The sequence below is a fragment of the Watersipora subatra genome, chromosome 7, assembly GCF_963576615.1.
Source record: "Watersipora subatra chromosome 7, tzWatSuba1.1, whole genome shotgun sequence".
In the NCBI taxonomy this organism is placed as follows: Eukaryota; Metazoa; Bryozoa; class Gymnolaemata; order Cheilostomatida; family Watersiporidae; genus Watersipora; species Watersipora subatra.
This window is the reverse complement of record NC_088714.1, coordinates 18,954,800-18,977,279: the sequence shown is the minus strand read 5'-3', so window position 1 is coordinate 18,977,279 and position 22,480 is coordinate 18,954,800. Positions and strand designations below refer to the sequence as shown.

The 22,480-nt window shown below is 33.1% G+C and overlaps 1 protein-coding gene across 3 annotated transcripts in view; it reads left to right on the top strand.

The window, feature by feature from the left end:
- Positions 1-9,416: 9,416 nt before the first annotated feature.
- Positions 9,417-22,480, top strand: part of LOC137399387 (peroxidase-like) — a 50,918-nt gene continuing 37,854 nt past the window's right edge. For 2 of the 3 annotated variants that reach the window (XM_068085478.1, XM_068085476.1), the window contains exons 1-13: positions 9,420-9,466; positions 10,728-10,792; positions 11,850-11,958; positions 12,364-12,425; positions 13,216-13,368; positions 14,130-14,309; positions 15,116-15,328; positions 16,029-16,250; positions 16,817-16,920; positions 17,945-18,087; positions 19,936-20,075; positions 20,850-20,920; positions 21,563-21,657. In XM_068085478.1, coding sequence (XP_067941579.1) covers positions 9,423-9,466; positions 10,728-10,792; positions 11,850-11,958; positions 12,364-12,425; positions 13,216-13,368; positions 14,130-14,309; positions 15,116-15,328; positions 16,029-16,250; positions 16,817-16,920; positions 17,945-18,087; positions 19,936-20,075; positions 20,850-20,920; positions 21,563-21,657 — 1,601 coding nt within the window. In that variant the 5' untranslated portion in view covers positions 9,420-9,422. Of the gene's footprint in view, positions 9,467-10,727; positions 10,793-11,849; positions 11,959-12,363; positions 12,426-13,215; positions 13,369-14,129; positions 14,310-15,115; positions 15,329-16,028; positions 16,251-16,816; positions 16,921-17,944; positions 18,088-19,935; positions 20,076-20,849; positions 20,921-21,562; positions 21,658-22,480 lie in introns of all 3 variants that reach the window. The other variant, XM_068085477.1, reaches the window with a different exon arrangement.

The window sequence follows — 22,480 nt, the reverse complement described above, 5'->3', positions numbered from 1 at the left end:
TTGATCAGTGTTGACTTTACTAATTATCAGATCAAACCAGGTTATGCACATTTGAGCTCTGTAAATGCTTCACTTTTGTGCTGGCAAGAAAAATCTCATTCCTGCGGTAGGTAATGAAACTTTCAAAATTATTTATCAGATCAACAGACAAAGCTTTAGTGAATACAATTTTTTTAAACAAAATTCTCAATTCTGTGTAATGAGTGCTAACACTCTTGAAAAAAATTGTGATGACTAGGCTGAGAATCCGTTAAATTCCAATTTTAAAAGATTGCCGTAGAATACGTGTTTATTTCTGGTTATGCTATACTGTGTAGCTAAGAAAAGCATTCAATGATGCTTTGCCATTATATTTGCAACGATAATACCATGTCAATTTTTAATCATGAAAACTCACCAGCTGTTTATGGTAACGGTAGTTTATGGTGGTAATTGAGGTGCATTGGCAAGACATTTAATTGTTAGAAAAGAAAAGGTACTGCTGGTTAAAAATGCAATATTAGCAGTTGAATGGCTCTGCAGTGCAATAGGAGAACTGCAATGGTAGCTGCAATGGTAGCTGTAATGTACTGAGTGTTATTATGTACGACAAACAGCAACAACGAAAGGAAAAATTTATATGTTTATATCTCTCCCCTGCAATAGGAGAAATGCAATATTAGAAATAAAATGGCAAGCTGCTGTGTAATATACACAGTTTGAAAGTTGGTTGTGTTGAATGTAGAATGGTTTTGACGGCGATCTGTAACCAAAGTGAAGAAATGGGTAATGATCACAGAAACCATGGTTGAGTCGGGTGTGTGAGATTTAGAGTTATCTACACTAGCAGAAGGAGAAAATTCTCAGTTATTTTGCAAAAAAAGTTTGATTCCAGCTTAATTACAGCAAATTTTATGGTCCATAAACTGAATGCATGTTTACCATTAGTGCAAAAACATAGTTTTGAGAAAACTGGTGTTAAAATTTGAGAAACAAAAACCAATGCACAATTTTGTTTATATTTCAGAGCGTCATAGCAACCAATATCAAGAAGTTGTGATATTTATCTAGATTTTTGTATTTACACGCAAAAAAATTATGCTGAATTTAAAAATCTAAACAGGTTTTAGTTGGTTGTCATAGAAATAGCTGTATATTTATAAGAAAGTGTTGGCCTATAACTTAATTTTGCAGATGTTAAAAACGGCTTGGCAGTACCGCGATATTGGGCACAGCCGTAGTATCATCAACAAAATCTTTAGAAAAATAATAACAGTAACGTATTGCACACCATCGGTCACTATATACTTCGATCTTGTAAATTCAAATGATTATTTTTATAATTAAATCTTATAATAATCTTATAAAATCGAATAATTATTCTTAGAATTAAATACCGTAATAATCTTATAAAAATCGTTAGAAAAATATTATCGTCATTTCCTTTACTTTCACTGCTTTAGACATCAGTTGGAATACCAAAGTACTCATTATAAGTATCCAAAATGTCAGAGTTATTATCTTTAAAATCGGCAAAAAAGAAACGATTACTTTTCAGTACTTCTACGTTAGTTACAGAAACCTTAGGCAATTGGACAATGCCATAGACCGGTGAAATGTGCGCGTTTTTCTTGTGAAATGCGCATGACTTAATGGTTCTACTCTCTGCCACATGGCTTTATCGGCGTTTCGTTGGCCGGTCTTAATTTTGATTAAAAAAAGCTTTTCAGGTTTTAATGGCAATTTTAGGCCAAATTAATCTGTCTAGTTATGTACTATCCAATCAGATGGGTAAGTTTTAGGATATTTTCTACACTTTTTAAAGACTTGGTAACATATTTAAATAGGTTTGTATGTGTTTTGTATCATTATTATACTTAAACGATTCCATAGAAAAATGATTAAATTTGTTGATGAGATTTTGGTACAAGGGTTCAGGACGGTCGTTGATGAATAATTTTTGTGAGTTGTGTGCGCATATGCATTTATCATAAAGCTCCGAAACACTTGCTTCGCTCGTGTTTGGTAGTGGGATTATGTATATCCTTTTCTATAATCGTATATAAAGTGACGCATTCAACATATTTTTGTTGATGGCGACAAAAATTAGCATATCAACTGCAGAAGTTTTACTAAACACAAAAAGTGTGTTCATAGGTAGGATAACTGGATCATATAAATTAAACTGGTTTGAACAACTACTAGCATGGGGAATTAAGTGCTGATGCCATTGTGAGAGTTTTCTGAACAATTCAATAACTACATGGTTCTAAGTGTAGCTACTCTATTAGACTTTACTAGACCAGCTACAAAACTCATAGCTTATTTTCATCTCTTGAAGTAAATTTTAAATATCAGTTGCATGTTATGAATGTACATGTATGTCATTTTGGAGTTTTGTCTTTGTGACTTTGGTGTTTCCAACCTTAAGGTCTCTGCAAAAGGAACAAGAAGTCTAATAGCTTTTGTAATATTTATATCACTTACCACCATAATGTCGTATGATGGTGGTATGTGATTGTAGTTGTAAATAACCACGCAAATGTAGTCATATTCATAATGCTATAGAACCCAATCATATGATATCACCTCATATACAGTATGCATGGGCTTAGATAATGCAATAAAGTTTGCTTTCCGTCTGGGTTTGGTTAACTAGCATCTTAGGTCATGGTTAAAAATATCTTGTTGAGTTATTTCAGAATGGTTAATTTTAATTACTTCATTTTTATTGCAAAACAATGCACCTTGATTAAAAATGTTTTACTTGTTCTTGTATATTTTATTTTTTTGTAATGTTCGATGTTGAATAAAGTCGAATGTTTGAAGGAAGTTTTGTGAGTGTGGTAAACATTATTGAGTTCCATTTTTATTTTGAAATTCTCTTGAATAGTTTATCAACTTCCTATTATCATGCTATATAAATATGCTTTAGATTTTAGGTAAATGTTAACATTCACATCTTATAAAACCAAAATATCAGCCTTTTTAACAATAATTTTTTAATATTTCAGCTGGCATGCTGTTGCAGTTGCATTCTCAATAGAATTCTTTACACTTGAGCAAAACAAGAATTATTCCTGTCATCTTTCTCATAAACCCAAAGAACCTGGGCATCTAAAACATGCCCTGGATTTCACTCTGTTCCACCCTAACCCAGTAACTATCAGGAGAGGTATCCTCTCTCAACACGGTATCTTTATTTCCTATGTCAGCAGGAGCCTTAACAAAGACAACTTGCCAGGGTAAAAGTTTGAGAATTGCTTTGCCCTGCATTTCCTATTACAGTCAGATTTAATTTTATGCCAGTTTGATGTCTCGTATTCTTTGAACTGAAACTGCCCATAATCTACATCACTTTCATAGGGTTTGCCTAAGGTTGACCTTATTAGTCGGCCAAACATGAGTTCACTAGAGGAATAACCTGATGGCAGTGGAACTTTCCTATAGGCTGACAAAGTGACACCTTTATCATAGGTATTGCGCAACAAAGATTTTACAGTTTTTACTGTACTCTCTGCTAAGCCAATTGAACATGGATATCTGCTAGTAGCCAATCCGAAACCTTGTTTTCTTGCAAAATCCCTAAACTCGTGGCTGCCGAGTTTAGGGAGTTTAGAAATTCCCTTAGCAGCCCTATGAATGTGGTTGCTTTAACAAGCGCCATTTTCTGACCTTACATGCTTTGTGATTTCGAACCTATAAAACACATCTTTCATGACATTAACTACCTCTCTAGATGCTTGAATTTCTATTGGAGAAACCCCAATCCATTTAGAAAAGTCGTCAATAATAACTAGATACAAGTCACCTCTGAAAGCGAATACATCTGTGCCTATAACTTCCAACAATTATGTGGGTAACTCGTGCTCTTGCATCGGTTGATGCTTAACCTGGAAATGCATAATACAGACATAGCATATCTCTATCATATTTGCAATATCACTGCTGACACCAGGCACCACCTGGCTGAGCGTGGCTTCCACATTTCGCAATACTTTGATGACCTTCATGACACTTTTCTAGATAATCAAAACTACAACTTTTAGTAATATTGCACTATATTACTGCAGTGATTTTACTCAGTCTCACCCTTTGCTCCCTCTAAAATAGCCTCTGAACCATAAGTAATTTTTCTTGCTCTGATTGTATCAGATAACCCTGCCTAATCTAAATCCTGTCCTGCATCGATTGCCGACATAGCATTGACTCTCTAAGTTCATTAACAGTTATTGCTAAATCAAAATCTTTCCTGTTATCACCGCCACTAAAGTATAAATGTCTGCTGAGTTCCTCAAGTTTGAACTAATCACTTTCATTTTCATCACATGTTTGGGAGCAAGTAACAAATTTTATTATTAATGAAATCCTAAAGGATAATATAGGATAATAAATTGATAGTCCAAATAATTGATAGTCCTAATATATGCTCTCTCCTCCTTACCATAAACCTTTTTTCAGATGTTCCAATGCTTTGGAATTCTTCCATAGCGAGTTCATAAGTAGAAGTTTCAGACTTAAAACTATATCCTACAGAGTGTAGTTTAGATTTTAGTGTATACCCTAAAGACTGTAGTTTAGATTGTAGTTTATATCTAAAAGCGCTCAGGGACTGGCAGTGAAATACAGAATCTAACCATCTTATTACTAGCTTTCTTACTAGCTCATATAAAAGTGCAAGATAAATTTTTTGCAAAGCTAGAAATGAAATGTGCTCTGGAAATGAAATGTGGATCAAAATGGAGCTTATTTGAAAATATTCTAAAACAAGTGGAAATTTTAACATATTTATGACCAAAAGTAAAGAAAACAAATTAGCTTCATATTATAACTTATATATTAATATCTTTATACCATATATAGATTCATACAGATGCTTTTTAAGTTTATTTCTATTTGCAGTGCATTGAATTTTATAGCATATACCTTAATGATATGTGGTATTGCAATAAATACCCACATAATAACATAAAAACTCATTAGTGGTTTTATGTTCCACACAAGTAGAACTGTTCAGTTGACTAGATATTTAGACTATATACATATTTAGACTAGAATATACATATATCTCTTTTTATAAATTCCGAATTGCGAAATTTTGTGATTTGAATTAGTAACTAAAGCTCCAATATCTAATTATGTAAATATTTCACCATTCTCTGAAGACCCTCTATTTGATTTTTTAGCAATGGAGCCCGAACAGTCAGCTGTGTCAGTTTCCCAGAACTTGACCTTGATCTCTGGAGTGATGGGGGAGATGTGCCTCAATCTGATTGCCATTGGTCAACTTATAGTAGAACCTCGTTTTGCCATGGTACGTAGTAACACATAACTTGTCAATATCTCAATATCTCCTAATGTTTGTATTACCTCATCGATAAGCAATAATAATAACTTTTTGAATTGATTCTTATTTTAAATCTTTTGTTATTTTTTGTCTTGTTTCAAGTCTAAATTTAGACAAGTCAGATGATTACAAATACTATGATCATCAGCTATCTGTAAAAGTACATAAAAGAGTGATAGTAGAAAAGTTTTTTTAGTAAAAATTGGTAAAATGCTGCATACTATTTTTGTTCATTTTTGATGGCCCTGATTGGCTGCACATAACAAGAAGTTGTTTCATCAAATCTCGCAATAGCGCCAAAAGTAAGAGCATAAAATAGTAGCTGTGCATTTTGTTTTTTCAAATGATCAGTTAAGAATTGCCTTGAAACAATAAATACTGAGCAACTAACTACTGAGTTGCAGCGACGACTTGCTGCCATGGTATGCTGGTCTATATAAACAAAGTCATAGATTCAAGGTTATTATTGATGATTATTTCAACTACTTATATTCTTGTATATGTTTACGGTATCTTTCTTCTTCTATATATATATATATAAATCTCAAATTCCATCATTTGGTCTGTCCAGCTATAGCTATTAAAATCTAGGAATGAAAGAACTGATTTGTTCTGGATTTGATCTCGGAACCTCCCGTTCACCAGGCCATAACCTAACCAATTAAGTTACGCGAGATGCAATGGACTTATTAGGCAATACGAGTCTTTATTTTGGTTAAAATGCGCATATCTCTTTGCATTATGCAATGTCACTAAAACTTGCTCTCACGGCTGTTATTAGTAAGTTTAGCAATATGGATAGTAGCTTACTAAACTTATTTATTAGCATTGTTGCCGACTAATGGTAAGTGGCAGGAAACTACATTACCTGCCACTGTTTATAAGCTGATTTTAATACCCATGCATCACCGTATGAAAAGTTCTGCTTGCCTCTGTTAAATTTCCTTATTTGATAGTGCATGCACTTCACAATCTAGACACCCTGTATGATTAACTGCTCCTGCCCAGAACAGAATGCCAGATAATCTGTTGATCTTGGGTGGTCTGAGGGTCTTGTGTAGTCTGTCTGACTTGCCATAGTGTAATACATTTGATTAGGTGTGCTTGAAGTAATTTTTCTGTCAGCCTCTGAGCCAACAACATGTAGTTTTTTCAGCTCTGTTTTGTATGTTAATACTTTCTTTTACTCGTATTAAGTTTCATCATTACGCCAATATCATATACATATATGATCAATTATTAACCAGAAGGGGTATCACATACTATTTAGCAACCTTCTGGATGTGTTATTAAGGTAAATATTATATCTTTCACTTTAGGTGTTTTATTTTATATGCTACCAATAGCTTCGTAGAAGACCAACTGTATAATTAACATACATTCAATAACCTTTTATCGACAATAAAGTTATTGTTTTATTGTAGTTTGACGGTGTTAACAAGCAAAAAAAATAGATTTGAATATAATATACACTATGCCTCATCACCTCTATATCACAACATAACAATGAACCAGGGGATCCGCTACAACGAAAGTTCGGCTAGTCATTACTATAATAAGAGCAGTGTTCATTCGTTCATCCGATTGGCAAAAAATTGCATCATACAGGAATTCGATTGCAACACCTAGCTTGCTAGCCTAAGACTCCTACAACCGCACCAATCAACCCCATTCAGGCATTATGGAACAATTGTGCAGGTAGTTAAACTCTGAGGACACTGGTCGGGTACTAGTAGTGATAAAGGGAACTAGTATTGATAAGGGTACTAGTAGTGATAAAAGGGTACTAGTAGTGATAAAGGGTACTAGTAGTAATAAAGGGTACTAATAGTGATAAAAGGTACTAGTAGTGATAAAGGGTACTAATAGTGATAAAGGTTAATAGTAGCGATAAAGAGTACTAATAGTGATAAAGGGTGCTAGTAGTGATAAAGGGTGCTAGTAGTTATAAAGGGTACTAGTAGTGATGAAGGGTATTAGTAGTGATAAAGGTACTAGTAGTGAAAAAGAATACTAGAAGAGATAAGGGTACTAGTAGTGATAAAAGGGTACTAGTAGTGATAAAGGGTACTAGTAGTGATAAAGGGTACTAGTAGTGATAAAAGGTACTAGTAGTGATAAAAGGTACTAGTAGTGATAAAAGGGTACTAGTAGTGATAAAAGGGTATTAGTAGCCATAAAGAATACTATAGTAGTGGTAAGGGTACTAGTGGTGATAAAAGGGTGCTCGTAGTGATAAAGGTACTAGTAGAGATAAAAGGGTACTAGTAGTGATAAGGGTGCTAGTAGTGAAAAGGGTACTAGTAGTGATAAAAGGGTACTATTAGTGATAAAGGTGCTAGTAGTGATAAAGGTGCTAGTAATGACAAAAGGTACAAGTAGTGATAAAGAGTACTAATAGTGATAAAGGGTACTAGTAGTGATAAAGGGTACTAGTAGTGATAAAGGGAACTAGTATTGATAAGGGTACTAGTAGTGATAAAGGGTACTAGTAGTGATAAAGAGTACTAGTAGTGATAAAGGGTACTAGTAGTGATAAAGGGTACTAGTAGTGATAAGGGTACTAGTAGTGATAAAGGGTACTAGTAGTAATAAAGAGTACTCGTAGTGATAATGGGTCTAGTAGTGATAAGGAGTACTATTAGTGTTAAAGGGTACTAGAAGAGATAAAAGTACTAGTAGCGATGAAGGTTACTAGTAGTGATGAAGGGTACTAGTAGTGATAAGGGTACTAGTAGTGATAAGGGTACTAGTAGTGATTAAAGGGTACTAGCTATGATAAAGGATACTAGTATTGATAAGGGTACTAGTTGTGATAAATGGTACTAATAGTGATAAAGGTGGTGAGGTTATCATTTATGGTGACCTAAAAAATTAGCCAATAAAACATATTATTTACAGCGGTATTATTGGCTAAACCAGGTTATTTTTCCATTTTCATTGTTTAAGAGGCATTTTCTCCTGAGTCAGGTGACGCTTTGACACCAGATATTTTTAGCGACTTGGATCACAGGCATGGGATGCCCGGATGAAACACAAAAATACACGAATGCGTGCATGCATGCACGCATGCACACATGCACGCACACACGCACGCACGCACACACACATGCACTATGCAGGTCATATACAATGACCTTAAAAAGAGAAATAGTCAATAAAAAACATTATTTACTAGCTGCAACACCCGAAAAACCAGGTTACTTTTCAGTTTCACTGTTTAATAGGCATTTTCTTTTGAGTCAGGTGAAGATTTGACACCAAATATCTTTAGTGACTTGATCAAAGGCACTGATCATATGCGTGGGATGCTTGGATGAAACACACGCACAATCACAATGTAGGCCTTATTACTAGAGATGTCAGCAACAGCTTAAAATAAATACTTATCTGCTTGCATCAGGTGTGAAACAAATCGCTGTCTAACCAGTCTTCTATTCAAATTTGAATATTTGCTACTGCCTTTCATCCGCTAGAACTGTTATTACTCAACTAAGTGAAATACCATTGTGAGTACCAAAAACTCGTACAACTTATGTGCAAACTTCATTGACAAAGCTTAAGGCCATGACGTGAGATACATTTTAAAATTGGTGATGTAGTAGTTCTTTTACGTTTCCTATAAATTCTGATAGCAACATATATTCTGATTATGACATTTTTGGTTAGCAGCCTCTATGCAGATAATCCATTTTTAGTGGCAAACACGCGGGGATGAGGAAAGCGTGGCTTTCAGACATTTGAGATTAATGCCTTTTCCGCTTAAAGAGTTTAATTACAGATTTCCTTGTAAGCGCGCAGGGCGTAGCCACACTACCCACAGAGAAGTTTCACACGTACTTCTCCCTCATTCCTTTTTTTCATTATTAGGTTTAAAATTTAATGTGATATAAAAGTTAAATTTCAAATGCTTCAAACAGAACTGATTATATGGCTAAACAATGGCTGCAGTAAATTACTATTGGTAAACATCTGTGACCCAGGATTTGCTCCACCCCTTGCTGTGGTATTAGAAGCAGAGCCTTCGTTTCCTCAACTTCGAGTATATATGCTGCACCAATTGGTGTGACAGAGAGTAACAGTTGAGCTTGTTGCCATGATAAGGGGATACATGGCGCACAATATGCTCTCTATAACTCTGTGAGTATAGTCCAACTCCACTCATTTTTGCTTATTGATTAAAATGATTTCAATGGTTTGGTGGGCATTACAAAAATACATCAACTATTTTATTTTTTAGCCACGCGGTCTTCCGCCTAATTTCCATTTTTTTAGCAGAGAAAGGTATTTTAAACACTATATATAAAACCATTAATTTGATTTTATTGGCTAACTATTGCTCTTTTCTTTTTTTAATGATTATTGTATGGCGTAACTTGGGAAACATTCCTGTTTAAAATAAAATTTAAAATTGATGCCTATAAAGTAAAATATATATAATACAGTGACGTAATACTTACGTTATAGTTTTCTTGTAATATACTATTAATTTTAATTAATTTGGTTTGCTTCCTGTTTGTTGTATGCTACCAGATTCATTCAAGCTTTTCCTATCAGTCCTACACATATGTGAACTTTTATACAATTTATTTGCTCTGATAATAGTGTTGACTAAAAAATTATCAAGTTTACAGAGCAAAATGTTCTAAAAATCATGACTATATTTGACTAACTCAAACACTCAACCGTAGCCCTATAACTTTAGCAATTCAAAAGCCTATATCAATTCAATAGATTCCCCATTAAAAACAAAAAACTTTGATGGTACTATTTTGTTGCGATACAACTCAAACAAAAGTGAAATTTTATGTGGTAATGAAAATTACCGTTCCATTGTTCAGCAATGACATTCAATGAAGAGAAAACTTGGTAGAGAGTAGTTAAAACTTCAACAATTAATTTGTAAATAGCAATACCGTTCTATAAAGATGGTTTTATTTACTTTTTCTCTAAAATATAATAGCAGCTGAATATAAACGGAAAGGAAAGGCTAGTAACTGCATATTTGTTAGTTATACGTCTCATAGAGCAACCAAACTATGTTAGAAAGTTGCCTATAACTATCATTTCAACTTGTGATTTGACCCAAACGCTTAAAACCTCTAACAATTATTTGGAAAATATCATCACTCGCTGCTTTAACAATCTTCAACCTACTATCTATTTTCTTAACAGAGAAATTTATTTTAAACACAATATGTGAAACCATTTATTTGATTTTAGTGGCCAACTGTTGACCTTTTTTCTTTTATGAGGCTTGTATGGAATAATTTGGAAAATACTGCAATTTAAAATGAAACTACTGCTAACAAAGTAATACATGTATAAACTGTATGTATTAATTTCCTGCCATAAGTTAGCTGGTATCCTTTTGATTACCACCAGTATATGTATTTTAAAGGCTGCTCTTTATTGGAGGACTGGCAGGAGTCTCAGGACAAACCATCGATCCCAGAATACTTTCTAGTAAGTTATTTCTCTTATTAATCTACAATTGTATGCTACTGCTTATTACCTTGTAAATATGTTTCTTGAACAAAGATACATGTCTCTGCTGAGTACATACACTATCATCATCATTCTAGAATTGAGAAAATATGGAATTTTGCAAACAGCATTTAGAAATATCTGTAACTATTGACCTTTGGCTTTTTGAGTGCAGGCTTAATACTTTTACAAAAAAACACTAACAATCTCACGATAGAGATGTTGAACAACATTAACTTGCTGTGATAAAGTCTGTTGGTAATTTGTAAAATATTCAATATGCTGTTACTGCAAACAGTTACCACCGTTGTGAAAATCCTTAAATGTTTTTGCAACCAATTGATTAATTAAAAAGTTAATACTGCTAGAAACTAACAACCAACAACTAGTAACTAGCAACTAACAACTAATGACTGGCAACTAACAACTAGTAACTAGCAGCTAACTGCTGACAACTAACAACTGGCAACTGACAACTAACAACTAGTAACTAACAACTAGCAGCTGAAAACTAGCAACTAACAACTAGCAACTGACAACTAGCAATTAACAACTAGCAACTGACAACTAACAACTAGCAACTAACAACTACCAACTGACAACTAGCAACTGACAACTAGTAACTGACAACTACTAGCAATTAACAGCTAGCAACTGACAACTAACAGCTAGCAACTAACAACTAGCAACTGACAACTAGCAACTAACAACTAGCAACTAACAACTAACATCTACCGAAAAGTTAGAAAAGATAAGATTTGAAAGTTGAATTTGCTTTTGACAGTAAAAGTATTTCTAAAAGACATTGTCAATTAATGGCATTGAAAATGCATCGGCAAAAAGTGCTAAGCAGTGGTTTATGCACCACATTACTACTTGGTGAGCTAGAAATCCTCAGTAGAACTTTATTTTAATCTTTTTACACATCTGGTATTACTCAAGTCAACTGTTTTGCATTCTTTTAAATTGTTTGTTACATGCATGCAACTTATAACCTTTGACGCTTGCCTACATGTGCCTTTTTTCAAATGTGCAGATGCTGATGCTGAGTTAGCACAGGATGCAAGTGAGAACAATTTTCTTGACCAGTTCAGTGACACTTCACCAACTGAACCACAACCAGCTCCAGCACCACCATCACCAACGTAGGTTTCTAAACTATGCCCTTTCTTAATAAAAAAATTCACTTTTATTTGCCTTGGCTATTAGGATAATACATGATTTTTTGTTGCAAGCTGCATCATCTTTATTTGTGCTAAGATGTATAGAAAGAGAAGCCAACCCTTAATATTGAATAGCTGTGACATGAAACCTGCTCAGTCTACCTCTCAACTCAACAAGAGCAACTAACTGTAGCTTGAGAAGATTAAACATACAACACTGTTGGTTTAAGTTATCATCTTTACAAACAATCTTGCCTTAAAACATTAAAGTCTATTAAAATAAGATAAGTCACAGTACTTAAACAGATTTGACTAATTTTGTTTTTGTACTAGTGAAGCCTTTTTCTGCTAACTAACGTCAATTGTTTTAAATTTCATTTTTATCAGGCTGGCTGGTCCTGTAGGGACACCAGGAGTGCCAGCCCAAAGGCGTTTCGACACTATTACACGTATGTATATTCATATTTAGCAATTACCTTACACCATACATTCTGCAGTTTTAAAACTCATAACAATGTTTTGCAAAAGGATTTCAATTGAGAGCAGTAAGTTATGCAAACGCTATTGAACCTCGGATTTTTGGTAGTGAAGGAATCATTTTTTCCCAGATGCTAGGAGTAAAATGCAGTCTCATATACTTACAATACTCACTGTACTCATGGAGTTAAAGTGTTTGCTCTGACCTACTTAGTGTAAGAGGGCTGTAGAACTCATGGTTTCTTGATCCAACTAAGGATTGGTTAGTCTAGAACCAGATGCGCCAGTATCTTGTGCAATAAGCATAAATGTGCAGACACTTTTTATGTCACAAACTGTGTGACACATTTTCTCTTGGAAGCTACCCCAGCAGAGCCCTTTAGTTAGTCATTGGACCTTTATAGAAGGCATCTAGTGCAATGTGCAATTATGATTTCTTTTCTAATCCTTGTGTGGTACATCTGCTTGAGTACATCAGATATCAGATGGGTTTTATACACAAACATTTATTAGTATACATGCCTACATGGCTACAAATAGGTTTATAAGTGAGCATGCTGTATTGTATAGCAGATCACTGTTAATTTTTAGATAAAAGTCAGCTTACTTACAGCATATAAGATCTAAAATACTTTGTACAACAAAAATAATACAGAATCTGTTTATCAAATTTACCCGAAAAAACAGAAAACATACAGTAAAAATGTGACACGCATATATACAATAGGTTATGAACTTCATGTGTCTTATTGTGTTACACAGCAACATGTGTGTATGATGATGACAACAATGCAGAATGCTCTTCGCGATTCCGAGAACCTAGCGGTAGATGCACCAATACACAAAGACCAAGAAAGACATGGGGAATGGCAAGGTCACCGTACTCCAGAATCCTTCCACCTAGATATGAGGATGGTAAATATCATTAAGTTACATTTTCACATTTGGAGAAACTATAGAATTAAATGAGACCAATAGTTTAAATGTTATCATGCTTATATTGCTTGTGAAACAGCTCGATGCCTCTAACCTGTTCTTTACATTTCATAAGACTTGAAAACTGTATTCAGCAGAGATCTCTCTTTGTCGGATAGCCTGAGGTATTCGCTGTCAAAGTTAACAAATATGCATTAATCAGTAATTTGTGATGTTATATTTTGCTTGTAAACAGAAAATGAAATGCTATAGAAAAGTGGAGTTTAAAGCACTCATACTTGACAGTCCTAGTAATCGCTGATATTCTTTGTTTATTATATAAGCTATTTCTAAGGCTATAGCAAGTTAATTCTGGGTTGATTTACTGTCATTTGAGATGATGACCACCTTGCTGTAACTAATCAATTTTACCGAAGCAGAACTTCTAGAGCAATGATTCTTTGCTGTATATTTTACCTGACGTCTTCTTGGTCGGCCTCATTCAAACCTTGAAGTTGACTTTAAATAAGGGACTTTCTGGTAAAACTGAAACAAAATTAAAAACCTAAAACCTTCAAAAATTATGCCTTCTAGTTTTGCTGACTTTCATGTTGCATAATGGTAATTGCTTTTAGTTCTTTGGTTTCGAAAAATATTTGAATTTTCTCAAGGCTAATTTAATAAAAATTTACACAATGTATAAGTTGTCCGCTAAATTTGCTTATTTGGACAACTACATAAGTTTCTGTACCCTACTACAGGTTTGCAACAGAGACGAGTCACTGAATTCACATCAAACACCCCCCTCAAATCACCTCGAGAAGTTTCAACCACAGTCACTACTACAAATGTCGTACTCAACTTTGATGGAGTCAGCTCTCACGTCATGCAATGGGGACAGTTCATTGCGCATGAGTTCACCCAGCTTACGCTAGCAGACCGTAAGCTAGCTATGTACCCGATTGCTAAACGTAGTATTTGTAAGAGTGAGATTTCATCTGTTCATGATTTATGTCAGCGAATCAGCAGAATTAGTAACTCACAATGTTAGTGGAGTGGCAGCTGTTAGCAACAATTAGCAACAATTTATTATTTTGATAAATATATTTATATATAGAATTGTGTATTCTTTTGCTAGGACTGTCAGTAGACGCAAAGCTAAATATTATAAAAACAAAAGCTTAGTTGCTTTTTTCTGGTGCTAAGCAAAATTTTTCTGCCTTGTTTTATAAATATGGAAAGTTTAAAGCGAACATAGTAGGTGTTGGCGTAAACAAACATCATGCGTCTTCGAGTTACATCGTTAAAGAAACATTTATGAAACTAGTTTCCTGTCAACGCTAGATGTTGTAAAACATCTAGCATTGACAGGAATTCATTTTAGAATAACTGAATTCTAAAAACATCAACACTGTTGTTGCATGTGTGATCTACCTGGTAACTTTTACTGTAGGTTTTTAAACTGTAGGTTTAAAATCTTTTGTAACTTTTTAGCACTATCAAAATATTTTTTGCACAAAACTCATCAAGATACCATAGGGCTAAAAATAGAAGATTTTGGTTATTAATAATTTAAAAAAAGGGAGATATACAAGTACATGTAATGATATTAATGTTTGCTTATATGTAATGTTTGTCTTCTGACTTTGCTGAAAACGCTTGACAAAATTGTATGTTCTTTTGTTTAATAATAGAATAATTTCATAAGTTCTGCTCCTTTGAATAATATTTTGTTAATTTGCTGCAGGCAATGCAGCTTGCTGCCCAGATCAGATCTTTGAAGCAGCATTTGGGCGACCAGGGACTCGTGCCGAGCTGGAGGAAATTCGACAACTAGTAGCCCGAGAAAGAGGGAATGTCTGTCAACAGATCGAGCTACAGGATGATCCTGTATATGGACAAGATATCTGTATCAATCATATACGCTCTGGTGCAGCTCCTCTTCATGACTGCGTTTCAGGTCAGTTGAAAAGCACAGGTTGCTTTCGTCTTAATATCTTTATTAGTGAATCATACTTTGTTATTGGGTGTGCTGCCTGTTTGTCTGTGCGCATGCGTGCATGCGTGCATGCGTGTGTGCATGTATCCATGTGCGTGTTCGTGTGTGCGTGTGTGTGCGTGTGTGTGTGCGTGTTTGTATCTGTCTACCTGTTAGTCTGTTTTGCGCTGATTCCGTAAATCTTCATACATATATGCTCTTTGCCTTTCAGCGGGGCTCTAAAACATTTGCCTTTAAAACTCCCTCTGATTCTTCAGAATTAGCCTCTGACAAATCTACCTGCAGACTAGCTGTATGAAAATGATAAAGATCCTGCGCATCACTACGCTTACAGCTAGTAATTTATAACTTTTATGTAATTATCATCGAATAATAAGAATATTTAAAACTTCTGATACTATCTGTTTTGCTTTTGGCTTAAAACTTAGACTTTTTGCTGTTTTTAAAGCCTAAATATTGTTTTTTTTAAATTCAATGCATTCTTAAATATTTAAAATGCTCTATCATACAATGGAATAAATTGGGATGTAGTTGCTAGGGGCAGATTGTAAAGTTTTTGCTATTTCTCTGGTGATGCTTTGTATATTGATACCTTTTAAACTGCTGCAACCACGGAATTTAGGAATATTGTTCGTCAACTATAAATTGCCAATATTTTTAGGTCCGAGAGAGCAAATGAATGCTATTACCCACGTCTTTGATGCGTCCAATGTTTACGGCAGCTCTCTGGAAGAGCAGCAAGCGCTGAGAGCACCGAGTGGAGGTAGAATGGCGACTCAAACAGTCAATGGTGCCACACTTCCTCCTCCTGACACAGCTAACTGTCCAGCTTCTGCTGCTAGATGTCCGTTTGCAGGTGGAGACAATAGAATCAACACAACACGTGAGTTTAACTTCTTTTTCACTATAAATGAAAGGTGTTGAGTAACTGCTATAAGGTTGTCAAATGAGTTTAATTTAGATATTTTATTCGATTATTTATTTGCATGGTTAAAAAATGCAGTAGAGAAATAATAAGACCCTTCTGTGTACCGCTGTAAAACAGAATTCAAAAGTCCCTCTCAACAAGAAATTTAGGGCAATATAGAAGAATAAACAAGTCGATATGTGCAAATCAAGAAAAAGCATGATTTCACATAATTTCAAATGTTGCTAGCATGTTATTTGCTTGCCACTGATAGATCTGCTGTTGTGGATTTTTAGCTATTTATAAGAGCAAAGTGCTACTGAAGTGACATCAACATTTCATAACATTGTTTAAATTTAAAAAGCACACAGAGCTACATTTCTATTACATCCCATAGAAAAAATATGTGATTACTTGGTTTTTAACTTTTCACGGCAGCTCAAGGCTATTCATTGACTACTCAGTTACTGTGGCATAGCAGCATGTTTATAGTGGTTTAAAACTAGTTGAAGGCACATAATTGAATATTTGATTTTTTACAGCAAACCTGGTTTCTGTCCACACATCGTTTATTATTAAGCACAACCAGATCGCTGACAGACTAGCGGCTCTGAACTCCAACTGGGATAATGAGAGGCTCTTCCAGGTATGATAAATCCTAACATTGTGAACACTATGAGCACTTTGAGAATGATGTTAGAAAAACCTTCATTTAGTTTCTTATGCCACTAATTTTCAAATAAAAGTATTCTTCAAATAAAGAAAGTTCTGCAAGTCTTGAATATCTATTAAATATAAATTCTTAGAATTTTATCATTACACCAGGTTTTGATGGATTTAATATATTTTTCAATAAATAATTTTATATATAAATGACAGTTACTTATAGATTTAGTATAATAAAATCTGATTGCAAACAAGCGTTATCTTTTTTTAATAAATTTTGCTTTCAAGATAAAACTAATATTCATAATGGTAAAATCGGTAATATAATAAATAAGTCAGACAACTCCTAATATAAGAATTGCATGAAGGTACAATTTCATAACAAATATTAAAAACTAGCACAATTACATATAAAATATTTGCTTTAAATGCCTTTGGGTTTATGATAGGAATAGCACCAAGCATTTATATTTTGGAAATACATAGAATGTACCAAAATTCAAAATGCAAGGTTGCTTTCTTAGTAGAAACACTTGTTTTTCCATATTGAATTGTAGCTTCATAATAAATAATCTTTGTTTGACAATAATAAAAACCTTCTTTACCTTTAAAGTACAATTAAGCCACTTCGAACATTCTCATTTTGTGAGAATATTGTTTTGCATAATGTTAGCTGACAGATTTATACATATTAAATGTACTTTTTTCTGCTGTAATTCTACAGTAACCATTTGTGTCTCAGCCAGAATGTTTATTTTATTATTATATAAATAATAGCTGAACAAAAAGGGTGCAGGTGATCTGCGAGAAGTTTTGCTTTGATGTTATTTTATTGCTTAGAAATTATGCTTGTTATTCAACTCTGCTCTATTAATTAAACATTATGTGATGACACAAAGATATTTTCATGTAGCTGGTATTAGTAGATATTATTCATCTTACTTTTGTTGTGCTATAATTGTTTACATTTTTTTTCTAAATAAAGTGAATGTCAATATTAATAGGAAACAAGAAGAATCATCGCTGCTATACAGTCAAACATTCATTTCTATGAGTGGCTGCCGATTGTTCTTGGAAATTCCATCATCAGCAAATACAGACTACAGAGTTATGACGGTCATGACAGCAGTGTGAATCCAGCAATCTAGTATGTATTTCTATTAGTATTAGTATATCTCTAGTATGTATCTCTATTAGTATTAATATATCTCTAGTATGTATCTCTATTAGTATTAGTATATCTCTAGTATGTATCTCTATTAGTATTAGTATATCTCTAGCATGTATCTCTATTAGTATTAGTATATCTCTAGTATGTATCTCTATTAGTATTAGTATATCTCTAGTATGTATCTCTATTAGTGTTAGTATATCTCTAGTATGTATCTCTATTAGTATTAGTATATCTCTAGTATGTATCTCTATTAGTATTAGTATATCTCTAGTATGTATCTCTATTAGTATTAATATATCTCTAGTATGTATCTCTATTAGTATTAGTATATCTCTAGTATGTATCTCTATTAGTATTAGTATATCTCTAGCATGTATCTCTATTAGTATTAGTATATCTCTAGTATGTATTTCTATTAGTATTAGTATATCTCTAGTATGTATCTCTATTAGTGTTAGTATATCTCTAGTATGTATCTCTATTAGTATTAGTATATCTCTAGTATGTATCTCTATTAGTATTAGTATATCTCTAGTATGTATCTCTATTAGTATTAGTATATCTCTAGTATGTATCTCTATTAGTATTAGTATATCTCTAGTATGTATCTCTATTAGTATTAGTATATCTCTAGTATGTATCTCTATTAGTATTAATATATCTCTAATATGTATCTCTATTAGTATTAGTATATCTCTAGTATGTATCTCTATTAGTATTAATATATCTCTAGTATGTATCTCTATTAGTATTAGTATATCTCTAGTATGTATCTCTATTAGTATTAGTATATCTCTAGTATGTATCTCTATTAGTATTAATATATCTCTAGTATGTATCTCTATTAGTATTAGTATATCTCTAGTATGTATCTCTATTAGTATTAGTATATCTCTAGTATGTATCTCTATTAGTATTTAGTTCTATTTAGATAAAATTTGCCAACTACTAAACTTTTATATACAAAAGTGTGGGTGTGAATTTCAATTGAGATGTTATAAGTAAAAATGCTTGGGTTACCAAATCAAAAAACCGAAATTATAAAAAAATGTTTAAAATCTTTTACCAAAGGGTGTTTAGCTGAAAAAAATTATAGTTTTTCATTATATTTATTTAAACTATTATAATTTATGTAATTATAAAATTTTTTATAGTTAATCAATAAAACTTTAACTTAAAGGTTTTGCATTGAGAACCTAAGCATTCACCTTTCTTAGTAGTAAAATCTTCTGCATCAGATTTAAATGTGTAGTTTTTTTTGATGTTTTCAATAGTTTAAATGATAATACTACATAAAAATTAATAATCAGTACTTGCCATAAAACATGGCCAGAATATTCTCAAGAAATGGCAATGTTTACTGCCACAGAGCATTCAAATTTTCTTATATATTTTTCCTTAAATTTTTACCTAATGTCAATTCATAAAGCCTATATCATATGATATCAACAATGTTGGATGCTAAAGGCTAGTTTTGAATTTAAAAATTTAATTCCAGCTATACAAATTTATTGTACATTCTGTTTATACGCTTCTTTACCTAGTGCCTCTTTATTATAATCGGAAAGTTAATTCTTTAAAGAAAAAAATGTTTATTGCGCTCCATTTCTAGGACGTTTGTTAGCTTGTAATCGCTACTATGAGAATTAGTGCTTCAACTCACTCTAATGTGCAGGTAAAAATCAATAGCAGATGTAAACATGAGATCTGATACAAAGACTTCTGGGTAGCACTTTAATAGTCTGTCTATAAGAATCTCGTTATTATTGTTCTGTAACTCTATCAGGGTTTACTTCAAGAAAAACTAAATTTGTTTTGCAGTAACGAGCTGGCTGCAGCTGCCTTCAGATTTGGCCACTCTTTAATCAATGGTCGGTTCACCTTGGAGAAGGACAGCGGAGCATCTGTTACCGCTGATCTGCGAACAAGTTTCAATGACTTTAACACCATCTATAATGATGGTAAGTGTCTTGTATTGAAAGATTATTGATGTGTTTTAATTAAAAACACTGCAATATATCACCAACCAGTCAATATCTACTTTTTTAATATTAAGATGAGCTTACACAAAATCCCAGCATATTTTATCAGAAAGTATCTTTTCTTGACATTTGTAAAAGTTTTTGATGTTTGCCGTGATCACATTGCCAGGATGTTTCTAGATTAAAATCAACAAAACTTGATCACTTTTAAAAGGCTCATATCAAGCGAAAGTGTGATTATGGCATCTAAAATTGCAAAAAGACTGACAAACATGTAACAGAAAAATGTAACACTGCAACTTGATCATAATAGCTGATATCAACTATAGCAATGATAGAAGCTGATGACGTCATTTCGGATGTATTTTTCTTCTGAGCGTATTAACCAAGATGATTTTTTGTCGATTTTAATCTTGAAACATTCTTGCAATCAGAGCACCTCAAACATTAAAAACAATCACAAATGATAGAAAAATACCGAAATAATCTGATAAAAGTGATAGAAAACTACTGATATTTTCTGAAAAAAATCTGCTGAATTTTTCTGTGCAAGTTCATTGTTAACTTTTAGTTGTATCACAAGTACCAGAAGCTATTGTCCCATAGTTAATTAAAGGTTTTTAACATGAGTAATGTACATATGATCTGCTCAGTAACAAATGTCATGCTGAACCCAGTAACAGCCTGATGAGAGTTGTTGATTCAGCAAATACCAGAGTTCACTGTAATAATAAGTATTCTAATAACTTACAGGTACAAAGCAATGTGTCAGAGGACTGAGTACAGATGTTCCATGGAAGGTAGACAAGAACTTTCCTGGACCTGTAAGTGGTATTAGCTAATTGGCAATTTTTATTACATAAATGTATGTATTTCTTTTAGATATTGGCGCAAGGTATCCTTATATTTTGCATTAATTTTGCTGATCAACCACTAGTTAAATGTATTTGTTACATGTGTACGCTATGTATCATTTGTATATATTACTGGCTGTATATATTACTATATATCATTGTATTATACTGGTTATATATGTATTTGTTTTATTGTATTGTATTAGTTTAATATATTTGATTGCATATGTTGTACTCATGTTATTGTGAGAAGCTCTAGTTTCATCAGCTGTGTGTAATTGCCTAATCACACACAGCTTATAATAGAATATTGGAAGAGGGGAAAGTACCCTAATGTAGTACTACTTATCAATGATATCAACTTATAATTGATCATTTTACAGTTTTATTGCCAAGGACTAAATGCCAAGTGCTAATTGCTGAATACTTATTGCCAAATGCTAATTGTTATTTGCAAGTTGCTAGATGAGAGCGGTAAACTTAAATTTTAATGAATAGATAGTACTTTCACTTCTCACAGAAAAAACAAATAAATATGTTATAGCAGTTTATTTTGTTAAATTTTATCACTTAAGTTATATAAAGTCTCAACCTTTTACTCGCATATTTTAGATGAGAGACTTCCTGTTCAATCAAATGAGTGACATTGTATCTCTGAACATTAACCGTGGCCGTGACCACGGGCTAAACTCCTATGTTGACTACAGGTTAGTCTTCTATAGACACAAATCTATGACAAGAATCAAGTGAAACTGATGTATAGTTTCAATAAGAGTTTAATTATCTAGTGTAAAAACATTATTATTAACATAATTATTATTATGTATTCAAGCTGGAAGTTTTTTATTAAAACTTTAAATTGCAACAGAAATATTAAAAGCTAGTTGTTCTTACACATGCATAAGTATATACAAAGCATTTAGGAAGCTTTATGCATACAACGGATAGTGAAAGAAGCTTTGAGTATTTGTAATACATAATACAGATACTAGGTACAATAACTAGTGATATGAGTGATCACAGTAGGACAACTATAAGCACCAAATATAATGATGGAAAATATGTTCTCTTTAATGTTTCAAAAATATCTCATGAAGCTGTGTGGTCCTAGTTTTTGAGCTTTGCATCTGCATTTCTCATTGATTTAGCGCTGTCTATTGTTGGTGACTCCTGGTGCGGAGTATCTCACAAAGCCAGAGTAGTGACTTTTCGATCACTGTTTAGTCATCTATTTAACTTTGCTAGAACTTTACTGTTTCAGTAAACAAACTATTTTTTAGCAATGACTGGTCAGTAATGATACCAATAATAATAAAAATGATAGTAGTTAGATGGATTGAAGTAGTAGTACGCAGAAGTAGTGGTAGCACGAGCTATAGTAGTTTTGTACAGTATCTCTAATACTAGTAGTAGTCGTGTTAAAGTAAAGCTTGTGCTGAAAGTCTCTCTAAGACTGGTAATGGTAGTGGTAGTGTTAGTATCAGTAGATTAGTAACAGTACTGGCAAAAATAGTGGCAGTAGTTGCAGTA